General features: G+C 46.3%; 1 protein-coding gene across 4 annotated transcripts in view; it reads left to right on the top strand.

Annotated features, from left to right (window-relative positions):
- Positions 1-12,180, top strand: part of phc2b (polyhomeotic homolog 2b (Drosophila)) — a 39,003-nt gene that overhangs the window by 17,441 nt on the left and 9,382 nt on the right. For all 4 annotated transcript variants that reach the window (XM_003976082.3, XM_029826407.1, XM_029826409.1 and 1 more), the window contains exons 8-9: positions 509-813; positions 1,407-1,581. In XM_003976082.3, the coding sequence (XP_003976131.2) occupies positions 509-813; positions 1,407-1,581 (480 nt within the window). The remainder of the gene's footprint in view (positions 1-508; positions 814-1,406; positions 1,582-12,180) is intronic.

Here is a 12,180-nt window from a genome sequence, read left to right as displayed (position 1 = left end):
AGTGGCTCAACATAAGCACTTGGTAGGACTTCGGATGGCTCGTCGTGGACATTGTGCTTCACCTGACAATTACTGCAGAACTCTTTTTGATATTAGATCAGCCTGAGTCCACTTCTTCCTTTCAGAAAGGGCAGGCAATGTGAAAAAAAGGATTTAAACAAACGCAAATCCAAACATGCTGGTTGATGTCACTGAGACATTGTTTTTCACAAAACAAAAATAGTGTATGATTCTGATGTCAAAAATAGTTCGGTACCATGGATACTTATGGCTGACGTGTGTGCAAAATCCAGTTGTGTTCATGGTATCCACCACATGGGTCTAGCCCACAACAAGGCAATGTTTTTTCCAGTCAAGTGTCACATAGACGACTCCAACTATTTGCATATGCTCGTCTAAATGACAGCAAAATGAGACTGGAAGGTTAAGGAATTATATCGTGTTTATTGAACCCAGCAGCTGTGTGAGTTCATAAATGTTAATAAATGTGCTTTTGGTTTATTTCCAGCATACACCCAGATTCAACCCAACTCCCTTGTTCAGCAGCACAAACAGCAGCAGCAGTTTGTGGCCCTTCAGAGTCAAAGTTCTCAGAAGACCCCCGGCCAGTCGCTGCAGACGGCTTCCATTCAACCATCCCAACATCCTGTCCCTGTACTTCCCAAGCCTGCAGCACACCAGCCCTCCACGCCCAGCCAACAGGCCACTATCTTCCACTCAACCATCAGCCCCCATGCCCTCCACTCCAATTTGAACCACACCAAAGCTCAACCTGTGCAGCTCACTGCGATTAACCTCCAAATACAACCAACAGTGAGTACACCTCTACCAAACAAGGCTTTAATTGCAACACATGACTGCTCACGTCAGTTTGGACTGGGCTTGAAATGCAAAATAGATATTTATGAGAGGTTCAGAGATATGTGAAGATAATGTCACAAGCAAACCAGTGAAGTCACTGGTCTAAAATCCATAACTGCATGCAAACCTTTTACTTCTCCAGTACAGTCACTCTCCAGGATCTCCCTCCCTTTTTCCTGAGGATCAATTCTGATAAATTAAAGATGCCTACATTTTAATAGCAGCTTTTGCAAAATATTGCAATTTCTTCTAAGCACATTTTAATAATTTTCAGTGAGCATCTTATTCAAAGAATGTCATGCAGTTAGAATGATAGTAGACAGACAAAAATATATTAAATTTCTCCTTGTTTCTAATGGAAGATTGTTCAAATGCAGTATGCTGGTGTTCCCGATGTATTATTTCAGACTGGGGTGATATTTTCTTGTCAGAATTGCTTTATCCTAATCTAATCACTGACACTTAAACCGCTTAAAGTCCCTATCCTGTCCCTTCAAATTCTTTTTCACGTTTTCCCTCATATGTTTTTTTCTCTTACATTATAGGCCTCTCGACTGGTGCAGGACAGTAAAGATAAGCCAACATCCCTGGTTGTCAGAGAGTCGTGTCCACCCTCCACCACAGATTCACAGCAACAGTCTTTGACATCGCCCTTACAAACATCCAAGCCTGTTAAGCAACCCAAAGTTGACCCAGTGGCACCAACTATAGAACCACAAGGTAATCTACATTGTTAGTAATAGTATTTGTTTTATTACAATGGGGAACACAAAAATTATCTCTATCAAATCAAGTTTTTAAACTATAGGATCCCCCTACACGCCTTCCAGTGAGGAAGTAGGGCCTGGGGACCTGGAGATGGGCTCTTGTATCTCCGGGGCTGAAGTTGCCGAGGTAGTTAAAAAACTCCTCGGTGGCAAGGCCCCGGGGGTGGATGAGATCCGCCCAGAGTCCCTTAAGGCTCTGGATGTTGTAGGGCTGTCGTGGTTGACTCGACTCTGCAACATCGCGTGGACATCGGGGGCAGTGCCGCTGGATTGGCAGACCGGGGTGGTAGTCCCTCTTTTTAAGAAGGGGGACCGGAGGGTGTGTTCCAACTATAGGGGGATCACACTCCTCAGCCTCCCTGGTAAGGTCTATTCAGGGGTACTGGAGAGGAGGGTCCGCCAGATAGTCGAACCTCGGATTCAGGAGGAGCAATGTGGTTTTCGTCCTGGGCGTGGAACAGTGGACCAGCTCTACACCCTCCGCAGGGTCTTCGAGGGTGCATGGGAGTTTGCCCAACCAGTCCACATGTGTTTTGTGGACTTGGAGAAGGCATTCGACCTTGTCCCTCGGGGGGTCCTGTGGGGGGTCCTCCGAGAGTATGGGGTGTCGGGCCCGCTGATACGGGCTGTCCGCTCCCTGTACGATCGGTGCCAGAGTTTGGTCCGAATTGCTGGCAGTAAGTCGAACTCGTTTCCGGTGAGGGTTGGCCTCCCCCAGGGCTGCCCTTTGTCACCGATTCTGTTCATAATTTTTATGGACAGAATTTCTAGGTGCAGTCATGGTGTTGAGGAGATCCGGTTTTGTGACCTCAGGATCGCGTCTCTGCTTTTTGCGGATGATGTGGTCCTGTTGGCTTCATCGGCCCGTGACCTCCAACTATCACTGGATCGGTTCGCCGCCGCATGTGAAGCGGCTGGGATGAGAATCAGCACCTCCAAATCCGAGGCCATGGTTCTCGACCAGAAAAAGGTGGAGTGCCTTCTCCGGGTAAAGGAGGAGATCCTGCCCCAAGTGGAGGAGTTTAAGTACCTCGGGGTCTTGTTCACGAGTGAGGGAAGAATGGAGCGGGAGATCGACAGGCGGATCGGTGCGGCGTCCACAGTAATGCGGACTCTGCACCGGTCCGTTGTGGTGAAGAGAGAGCTGAGCCGAAAGGCGAAGCTCTCGATTTACCGGTCGATCTTCGTTCCTACCCTCACCTATGGTCATGAGCTTTGGGTAATGACCGAAAGAACAAGATCACGGGTACAAGCGGCTGAAATGAGCTTCCTCCGTAGGGTGGCTGGGCTCTCCCTTAGAGATAGGGTGAGAAGCTCTGCCATCCGGGAGGAGCTCGGAGTAGAGTCGCTGTTCCTCCGCGTTGAGAGGAGCCAGATGGGGTGGCTTGGGCATCTAGTCAGGATGCCCCCTGGACGCCTCCCTGGTGAGGTGTTCAGGGCATGTCCCTCCGGTAGGAGACCCCCGGGGAGACCCAGGACACGTTGGAGAGACTATGTCTCTCGGCTGGCCTGGGAACGCCTGGGGATCCCTCCGGATGAGCTAGAGGAGGTAGCTGGGGAGAGGGAAGTCTGGGCTTCTCTCCTTAGGCTGCTGCCCCCGCGACCCGACCCAGATAAGCGGTAGAGAAGGGATGGATGGATGGATGGATGGATAGGATCCCCTATAGTTCAAAGTATCCCCTATGCCCATCTCTCCCCCCCCATGCTCATTACGTCGATCGCGGTCTACCGGTCGATCGCAGAGGTAGTACTGGTCGATCGCGGCGTAACATTAAAAAATATCAGCCTATCATTCATCCCGTCACTTGATTGATATACAGGGCAGCCAGTTAGATGACAACTGAATTTGACATTCAGGTGACCAATCAAGCTCAAACAATGGTGCTAAGTTATTCAGCGAATTACTTCTGATTTTAAGCCATCGCTAAAGCTTATGGTCATCAAAATGAATGAGGGAGCGGGACCAAGTAAGAAGACAAAAACATAGCACTTTCATACGGAATGGGAGGTGGACTTTTTTTTTCACGATGTCATTTTTGAAGTGTGTTGAAGATTATTAAGTCCAAATACCGTTCCAACATGACTGATGAACATTTGGAAGTGTGCTTGAGGCTGGCTGTCAGCAGCTACTGTCCGGACTATGCATCCCTGGCTGATTCAATTCAGTGCAAGTGATCAAAGTAAACTCAGGCAATTACAAAAAATGTTAACAGTTAATTATTACCGTTATGTGTGTTTTGCAATATTGGCTCATTTGGTTATGCAAGGTACATCAACATACATTGTACATACAAAGAATCCTCAATACATTTGAAAATAATTAGATGTTTTGCATTTTTGTGGTGGGTAGATCATTTTGACTTGGTCATTTTGTAAGTAGCTTGCATGCTGAAAAAATGTGAATACCCCTGCCCTACAGGATATTGATAGTATTGACCTATTGGTAGCTGCACACACCTCTGAACGCACTGTCTGCACTGAAATGCACTGCACCCACGTAGCTGTAGATGAGACTAATCGTAAACAGCTGGCAAGTCTTACTACAGCTAATGAGAGGAATTTTGCTTGTCTGGAGGGTACGCTGTGGAGAAAAAACTTGACGTACTAGAAAAAACCTGACTGCAATTTTGGAATCAGCATGCCAGTTTTAGTTTCAATCAGCAAAAACACAACAGAATTTTTGGTCAAATTGTTCCCCAGTGTTATTATTTAAGTTTGTTGTTTGTCCCCATGTTGTCACGTTGGGTTGCACACGCTTCGTGATAAAAATATCTTACAACTCAGCCCGTTGAATGTTTTGCTTTTTTAAAACTGTTTCTGATAATCAAAATATTCAATATAATCAATTTACACAATCTCAAGTTATTTTTATTAACAAAATAATTGCACAAGGACAACAATAAAACAAAAAACCTACAGTAACCATTTTGTTGCTAGCACTCTGCTATTCCATCAGATACATTTTATTGACATTATTGCATTGTTTCCATGGATCATGCATTTGCTCAAAACAGTAACGGTGTGTCTGAGGAGGCAGGAGTAACTAAGTTTGGGGTCGTCAATACTTTCGCGTTCCATTAAAGTCTCTCAGGATGTCATTCAACTAAAGTACATTACCACACTGTTACCTGGACACCAGAGTGGACTCCTGGACTCCTCTATTTTCTCTTACTGATTTTAAAGACTGTTAGGCTAGCATTACTTTAGGCTAGGGGATTGGTGTCATTCCTCAGAAATGAAGCAGTGTGTTAACAGGCACATCTGCTGAATATGCTTATTTTACCACAGTTAAGAACCAATCAGATGCCTTAAATTTACTCTTGGTGTAGAATAAACACAAGCATGTACTTACTTGGGATGATTTCGTAATCATCATGGAGAACGACTTCTGGACGGCTTCGAAAAGGTTCTGGACCACCATCTGGCGTCTGAGGAAGGGGAAGCAGTGCACTGTCAACATTGTATATAGTGGCAATGGTGTGCTGCTGACCTCAACTTGGGATGTTGTGGATCGGTGGAAGGAATACTTCGAAGACCTCCTTAATCCCACCAATGTGCCTTCCAGTGAGGAAGCAGGGCCTGTGGATCTGGGGACAGGCTCTCGTATCTCCAGGGCTGAAGTTGCAGAGGTAGCCAAAAAACTCCTCGGTGGCAAGGCCCCGGGGGTGGATGTGATCTGCCCGGAGTTCCTTAAGGCTCTGGGTGTTGTAGGTCTGTCGTGGTTGACACGACTCTGCAACATCGCGTGGACATCGGGGGCGGTGCCGCTGGATTGGCAGATCGGGGTGGTAGTCCCTCTTTTTAAGAAGGGGGACCGGAGGTTGTGTTCCAACTATAGGGGGATCACACTCCTCAGCCTCCCTGGTAAGGTCTATTCAGGGTTACTGGAGAAGAGGGTCCGCCGGATAGTCGAACCTCGGATTCAGGAGGAGCAATGTGGTTTTCGTCCTGGGCGTGGAACAGTGGACCAGCTCTACACCCTCAGCAGGGTCTTCGAGGGTGCATGGGAGTTTGCCCAACCAGTCCACATGTGTTTTGTGACTTGGAGAAGGCTTTCGACCGTGATCCTTGGAGGGTCCTGTCGGGAGTCCTCCGAGAGTATGGGGTGTCGGGCCCCCTGATACGGGCCGTCCGCTCACTGTACGATCGGTGTCAGAGTGTGGTCCGCATTGCTGGCAGTAAGTTGAACTCGTTTCCAGTGAGGGTTGGTCTCCACCAGGTCTGCCCTTTGTCACCAATTCTGTTCATAACTTTTATGGACAGAATTTCTAGGCACGGTCATGGTGTTGAGGGGGTCTGGTTTGGTGACGTCAGGATCGGGTCTCTGCTCCTTGCAGATGATGTGGCCCTGTTGGTGTCATCGGCCCGTGACCTCCAACTATCGCTGGATCAGTTCGCCGCCGAGTGTGAAGCGGCTGGGATGAGAATCAGCACCTCCAAATCCGAGACCATGGTTCTCAGTCGGAAAAAGATGGAGTGCCTTCTCCGGGTCAAGGAGGAGATCCTGCCCCAAGTGAAGGAGTTCAAGTACCTCGGGGTCTTGTTCACGAGTGAGGGAAGAATGGTGTGTGAGGGTGAAGTTTTGATCACCCGCGCTGTTCGTTCACAAGACTCAGAGTAACCACGCAAACAACAAGAGTTCCTTGCAAGGGAGAGCTGAGCAGCAGTTCAAGCTTCCTCTGTCAACTCCGTTCATCTGCTGCTCGCTCACCTCTTTTATTGGTGCAAACAGAATGGGTGTCCAAACAGGGTTTCATAACTCATTGTCTTCTGACATCTTCTCCCATCTTAACAAACTTCTCTAATCTTGACCAACAGGATACATCTGGGTGCTGGGCTTGGTTGTCAGCAACTTCAGCACCTTTACGAAACACTCTCATGTTCTTCTTTTCTTATCAACATTCCTCAAACACTCAAAATCTACATACAATAGCATTTAAAGATAATACTGATAACAACAATAACAATAATTCTTCTCACATTTCCCTCCTGTTTATCGTTAAATGCGTCTAGATTTTCATCATCAGTATTACATCTTTACATTTTCATGAAATTTCAATGCATTACTTCATTTTCCTAGAAACACATTTCTTACACTCGGAGTTCAACATGGGTACAGCTTAAGACATCTTGAACAGTTCTTTTACATCTTGGATTACGTTGATCCATTCTTCTTCCGATTCCTCTTCATCGTCGTCCAGTAGAGATCGTTCTTCCACCTGCAGCATAGTACTAGTAACAACTGATCCCACGAGCCGGCCAATGCAACCCCGAACAAGAGGTACTACACAACAAGCTAGTATGGCTAATACTAGCAACACTATCCCTATCATCATTCCTATCTTGAACAGTAGTTCCCTCCACCCCGACAGCATTTTTGTAAGCCAATCTCGTGGAGGACTACCATCATCAATCATAGCTTTCTGTAGCTTAGTTAAATTTCTCAATACGCTATCTATCAGGTGACCATCCGCATCATTCTCTGGCATGAACTTACAACAGTAATCTCCTACCATTGCACAAACTCCTCCCTGGGGGGCCGTTATGAGATCTAATGCCATCCTATTCTGCATAGTCATCAATCTTAGCGCTGTCATTTCTTCCTTGACCCCTGTGAGAGCAACTTTTGTCAAATTAGTAAACACTTTCAGCCTATAATCAACTGTTTCCAATCTCAATATGTTCTTTGCCACTCCTACCCACGGAAAAAGGCTAATGGAGACCTTTTCTCCATCTGTCCAGTGTTTAAACTTTTGGTACATCTGTGCCCCACACAGAGTCGTGTGGTTTGAACTCATAGTCATTCAAATCTCTCCTGGAACGCAACTGTGGTGCGGATCTAACATTAGCAGCATAAATTATGACTGTGTGATCCTTGAGATGCACTGGAGCACACACTCCTGACCAATTTTCTGGTAGGTGTGCATACGCATTATGTCCACATAACCACCATCCCTTATCCACTAATTGCGTACCTCTGTCTTCTGGCGTGAAAGTGGGATAGTTGCATGTACAGTTATAACCTTCTGGACACCTCTGTGTTGCTTCATCTAAGGTAAATAAACCACAGAGGTGCCGGGGGTCATCAATACATTCCTGTACGCATTGCTCGGAACTTTTACACGCTGACACATCCAGCAACGCACCTCACAGACCAAAGTTCATGAGAAGAAAACATCTTCCTCATGCAGGAGGAAGAGGAGAAGCTGAAAGAGCTTCCCCCTGAATTATGGTCGGAAGGACCTGCAGATGTAGGTCTTATAAAAGGAGCAGAACCTCCGATAATACCGACCAGTTGTAACGTTTAACTTCACATCACGACTGACTCCCAGTGTGCATGACGTATAAACAACTTCACAGACATCCTTGTGTAATGACCCCAAGTCTCTACCACCACTTCGTGCATAACAGTATGGGTGGTTTATCGCACCTAGCACAGGGAATCTGAATCTATTGGCTTTCCCTGCCATTGTCCGTAGTGGCTCTTGGGTGCAATTGCTGCGAGTGAACCACGTTCCATCCAACAACTTGAGTGTGAAGTTCGTGCCACGGCTTAGCCCTATATGGACGAAGCACTGTCCTACACTCCCTGTCATCGGTTCAGCAGTTACTCGCGGTGTATGCACAGAAACTGGTAGCATAGAACAAACATAACAACGAGAATGATTCCGTGTCCGAGCTGTGAAATTAGCATAGCGCCACCATGTATTCAAACTGTAAGTGTGTGAGGACTCTGGATTTTGTTCTAACCACGGATGTTCTAAGTGGCTAACTACGGCGCGTTTAGCGCGCGCGTAGCTCTCATCCTGTCTCAGAGCACCTTTCTGTCCCTGATTACCTCCCTCCTGTCGGAAGTTCCAAAGGCCGAAACTCACGAGTCCCGCCGTCACAGCACTCACCACAATTAGGAAGAACAACTTCATTTCCTTTTTAACTCTTCTTCACAAGTTCTGACGGGGTTCAGCCGTTGCTGGACCTATACAGGCCGTCAGCCGTTTACGGAGAGTCCGCCACTGCTCCCTCGCCTTCACCTGGAAGAATTTTCTGTTTCTTACAATGGGAAAGGTGTATCCACGACAGTTTCCCGTCCACTCAAACTGCAGTCTTTGTGGTCAGCTGTACTTGATAAGGACCTTCCCATCTAGGCGTGTTCCACCTCTTTCGCACAAACTTCTTTACCCACACGTAGTCGCCCAGTTGAATGGGTTCCTGGGGGGTGGAATCTGTGGAAGACACAGGACTAGGCAGAACATTTACAGCATTCACACATCGGTTGAGTAACACTTTTTTCAGATAATCTGCTATTGTTTCCTCAACATGTTTTAGCTCATTTGTTGTTGCAAAGTATGGTAGGCAATAAGGCCGCCCATATAATGCTTCAAAGGGTGTGATGCCTGTTTTCTTGTGTGGTGTTATGTGCATCTGCTTTTGCTGTGGGGAAAATTTCTACCCACCTAGTAAATGCATCTAACACTACTAGACAATATTGTTTACCTTCACATGGTGTTAGCTGAATAAAATCTAGAAAAACTGTGTGAAATGGATGATTTGGTAATGGTGTAGTGCCTACAGGGGCCTTAAGGGCTCCCTGTGGGCTGTGTTTTACACAAATAGCACATTGTGAACAAAAATTTTTTGAGTATGTATGAAATCCTATAGTATAATAATGTTCATTAACCATCTGTACCATCCCTCCTGTTGAGACATGGCATGGCCCATGGCTCACTAATGCTGCCCATTTATGCATATTCCGGGGAAGGATTGGCTTGTTTCCTATGGTTAACAGTCCTTTGTCATCCAGTGTGGCTCCTCGCTTCTTCCACGTGGCCTTTTCCTTTTCTGGAGCACCTTGCTGCATTTCTTTTAGAATATCATTATCTGCAGGTTCTAGGCTAAATGATTCTTCCTCATCATTATCAAGAAGTGTGTTGTTATTTGCTGCAGCCTTTGCGGCTCTGTCAGCAAAGCCATTGCCTTGTGAGACTGTGTTGTTGTGTGTGCAGTGCATTTACATACAGCTATTTTACGTGGCTGCTGTACTGCTACCAATAACTTTTTTAGCAGTTCTGCATGCATGACCGGTTTGCCCGTCGACGTTTTCATCCCTCTCAAATTCCATTGTTGAGCAAACACAAACAGCGTGGAAAATGCATATTAACTATCTGTGTAAATGGTAACATCTTGTCCTTTGCTTAATTCACAAGCACGTGTGAGTGCGACAAGTTCTGCTGCTTGAGGAGGGAAGTGATTTCGCCTCCACCACCTCAGTTGCTGTAACTACTGCATAGGCAGTTCTAGTGCGTCCACAGTCATCCTTTCTCGATGATCCATCCACAAAGAGTATCCGTCCTGTAGTCAACGCGACATCACTAAGATCTGGTCGCGGCAGGACCGTAATGGAGACCTCATCCAGGCAGTTGTGCTGGTGTCCCTCTTCTGCAGTGGGTAGCAGCGTCGCTGGGTTTAAGGTCATGCAGCGACGAATCGTCAGATTCGGCTGAGACAGCAACACTGCCATGCAGGAAAGATGACGTGCGGGCGACAGGAACGCTATCTTACTTTGTAGCAGCAGTATTGACACTGCATGTGGAACTAGCAAAGTTAGCTCATGATATAGCACCACTCCTGCGGAGGCTTTCACTGCCTCAGATGCTGCCACCACTGCATTAACGCATGGCGGGAGTGCACAAGCTACGGGATCTAGCTTGTGGGAGTAGTAGGCTACTGGCTGCCTCTTATCTCCGTGCTTCTGCAATAGAACTGAAGTCATAAATTCACCCTTGCAGTCAACAACCTGCTCAAAAGGCTTCTGATAGTCTGGCAGCTTTAACACTCCAGCACCTACAAGGGCCTGTTTTATGTACATAAATGCTTCTTCAGCTTCAGGGGTCCATGTTAACACATCAGTCATTGCTAAGGGATTATCATACATCAATGCTTGTAAAGGGGCAGTTATTTTCGCATAATCTAAGATCCATGATCTGCAAAAATTCACTAGTCCTAAGAATGACATCATCTGCTTCTTTGTTTTTGGTTTCGGAGCATCAAGCACTGCTGTTTTCCTCGACTCAAGAATAGCTCTTCCATTGTGTGTCAGAACATGGCCCAGATAAACCACTTCCTGCTTCACCAGTTGCAGTTTGCTTTTGCTTAATTTATGGCCTTGTGAGGCTAGCGTGTCTGACCAACAATCTCCCTCTGTTTTTGACGCCATGAGGATGTCATCCACGTAGACGAGGATTTGACTTCCACACGGAGGTTTAAACTTAGCTAATGATGACATCATTACCTGAGAGAAGATTGTGGGACTCTCACAGTAGCCCTGAGGTAACCTTGTCCAGGTGTACCTCCGTCCTTGAAACGTAAACGCAAACCAAAACTGGCTGTCTGGATGTACTGGTACAGAGAAAAATGCATTGGATACATCTATCACCGTGTACCACTGATGTTCAGGGTTTAAGTCATTCAGCAGGGTGTATGGATCTGCGACTAAGGGAGACCTAGGGACCACTGCAGCATTTACAGCTTGGAGGTCCTGCACCATCCGCCAGCCGGTAGATGGTGATGCCTTCCTTACTGGAAATAGGGGTGTATTTACAGGAGATTCAGGACACTCTCTGATAACTCCTGCTTTAAGCAGTGAGTTAAATATCGGAACAATACCCTCCTGTGCATCAGTCTTAAGGGGATATTGTCTCTGAAATGGTCTATAATCTGATTTAGGGATTATTTTTACAGGTTCTGCTCCTTTTATAAGACCTACATCTGCAGGTCCTTCCGACCATAATTCAGGGGGAAGCTCTTTCAGCTTCTCCTCTTCCTCCTGCGTGAGGAAGATGTTTTCTTCTCATGAACTTTGGTCTGTGAGGTGCGTTGCTGGATGTGTCAGCAACCATGTTTTAAGGGGAATACGCCACACCTGGAACTGAGCATTAAAATCAACCTCACCCTTAGGCCTATAGGGCAGGCTGCTCCAGTGTTTTACGTCACATCCCAAGTCTTGCCATCTTTTCTTAAGCGGTTTAGCAAGAGAAACATGTGGTACAGAACCTGACACTTTGAATAGCGCTGCTGCTTCGGCGGAAAAACTTCCTGCCGTGCAGACAGCCGTTTGACCACACACATATAGGTGCATAATTACAATCATTTGTGGATCTTTAAGTTTAACAAATTTAACAAACTTACCCACAGATTAACCATTCTATCTACAGACCACATCCCTTCGGCTGTGGTACGAATCATCAACTGAAGCTGAGAGATAAAATCTCTTCCTAACAGATTTACGGGACATGTGGTGGAGATCACAAAAGGAGCTTTAAGTGTGATTCCACTTACAGGGTCACAAACATCTACAGGAACTGACATTCTTTCTTTAGTTACGAGACCATTTGCTGATCTCACAAAAATCTGTGTAGAAGTTGGCTTTAGAGCTATTGGATCTCTAATTACTGATTTACCTGCACCCGTGTCTACTAAAAATGTTAAAGAATTGCTTAACACGGTCAGTTGTATTTCTGGTTTGCCTTCAGCAAACAGGAAGATGGTTTCTAAG

The sequence above is a fragment of the Takifugu rubripes genome, chromosome 19, assembly GCF_901000725.2.
Source record: "Takifugu rubripes chromosome 19, fTakRub1.2, whole genome shotgun sequence".
NCBI lineage: Eukaryota > Metazoa > Chordata > Actinopteri > Tetraodontiformes > Tetraodontidae > Takifugu > Takifugu rubripes.
Note: the sequence above shows the minus strand (reverse complement) of the source record. Positions and strands in the feature narration are given on the sequence as shown.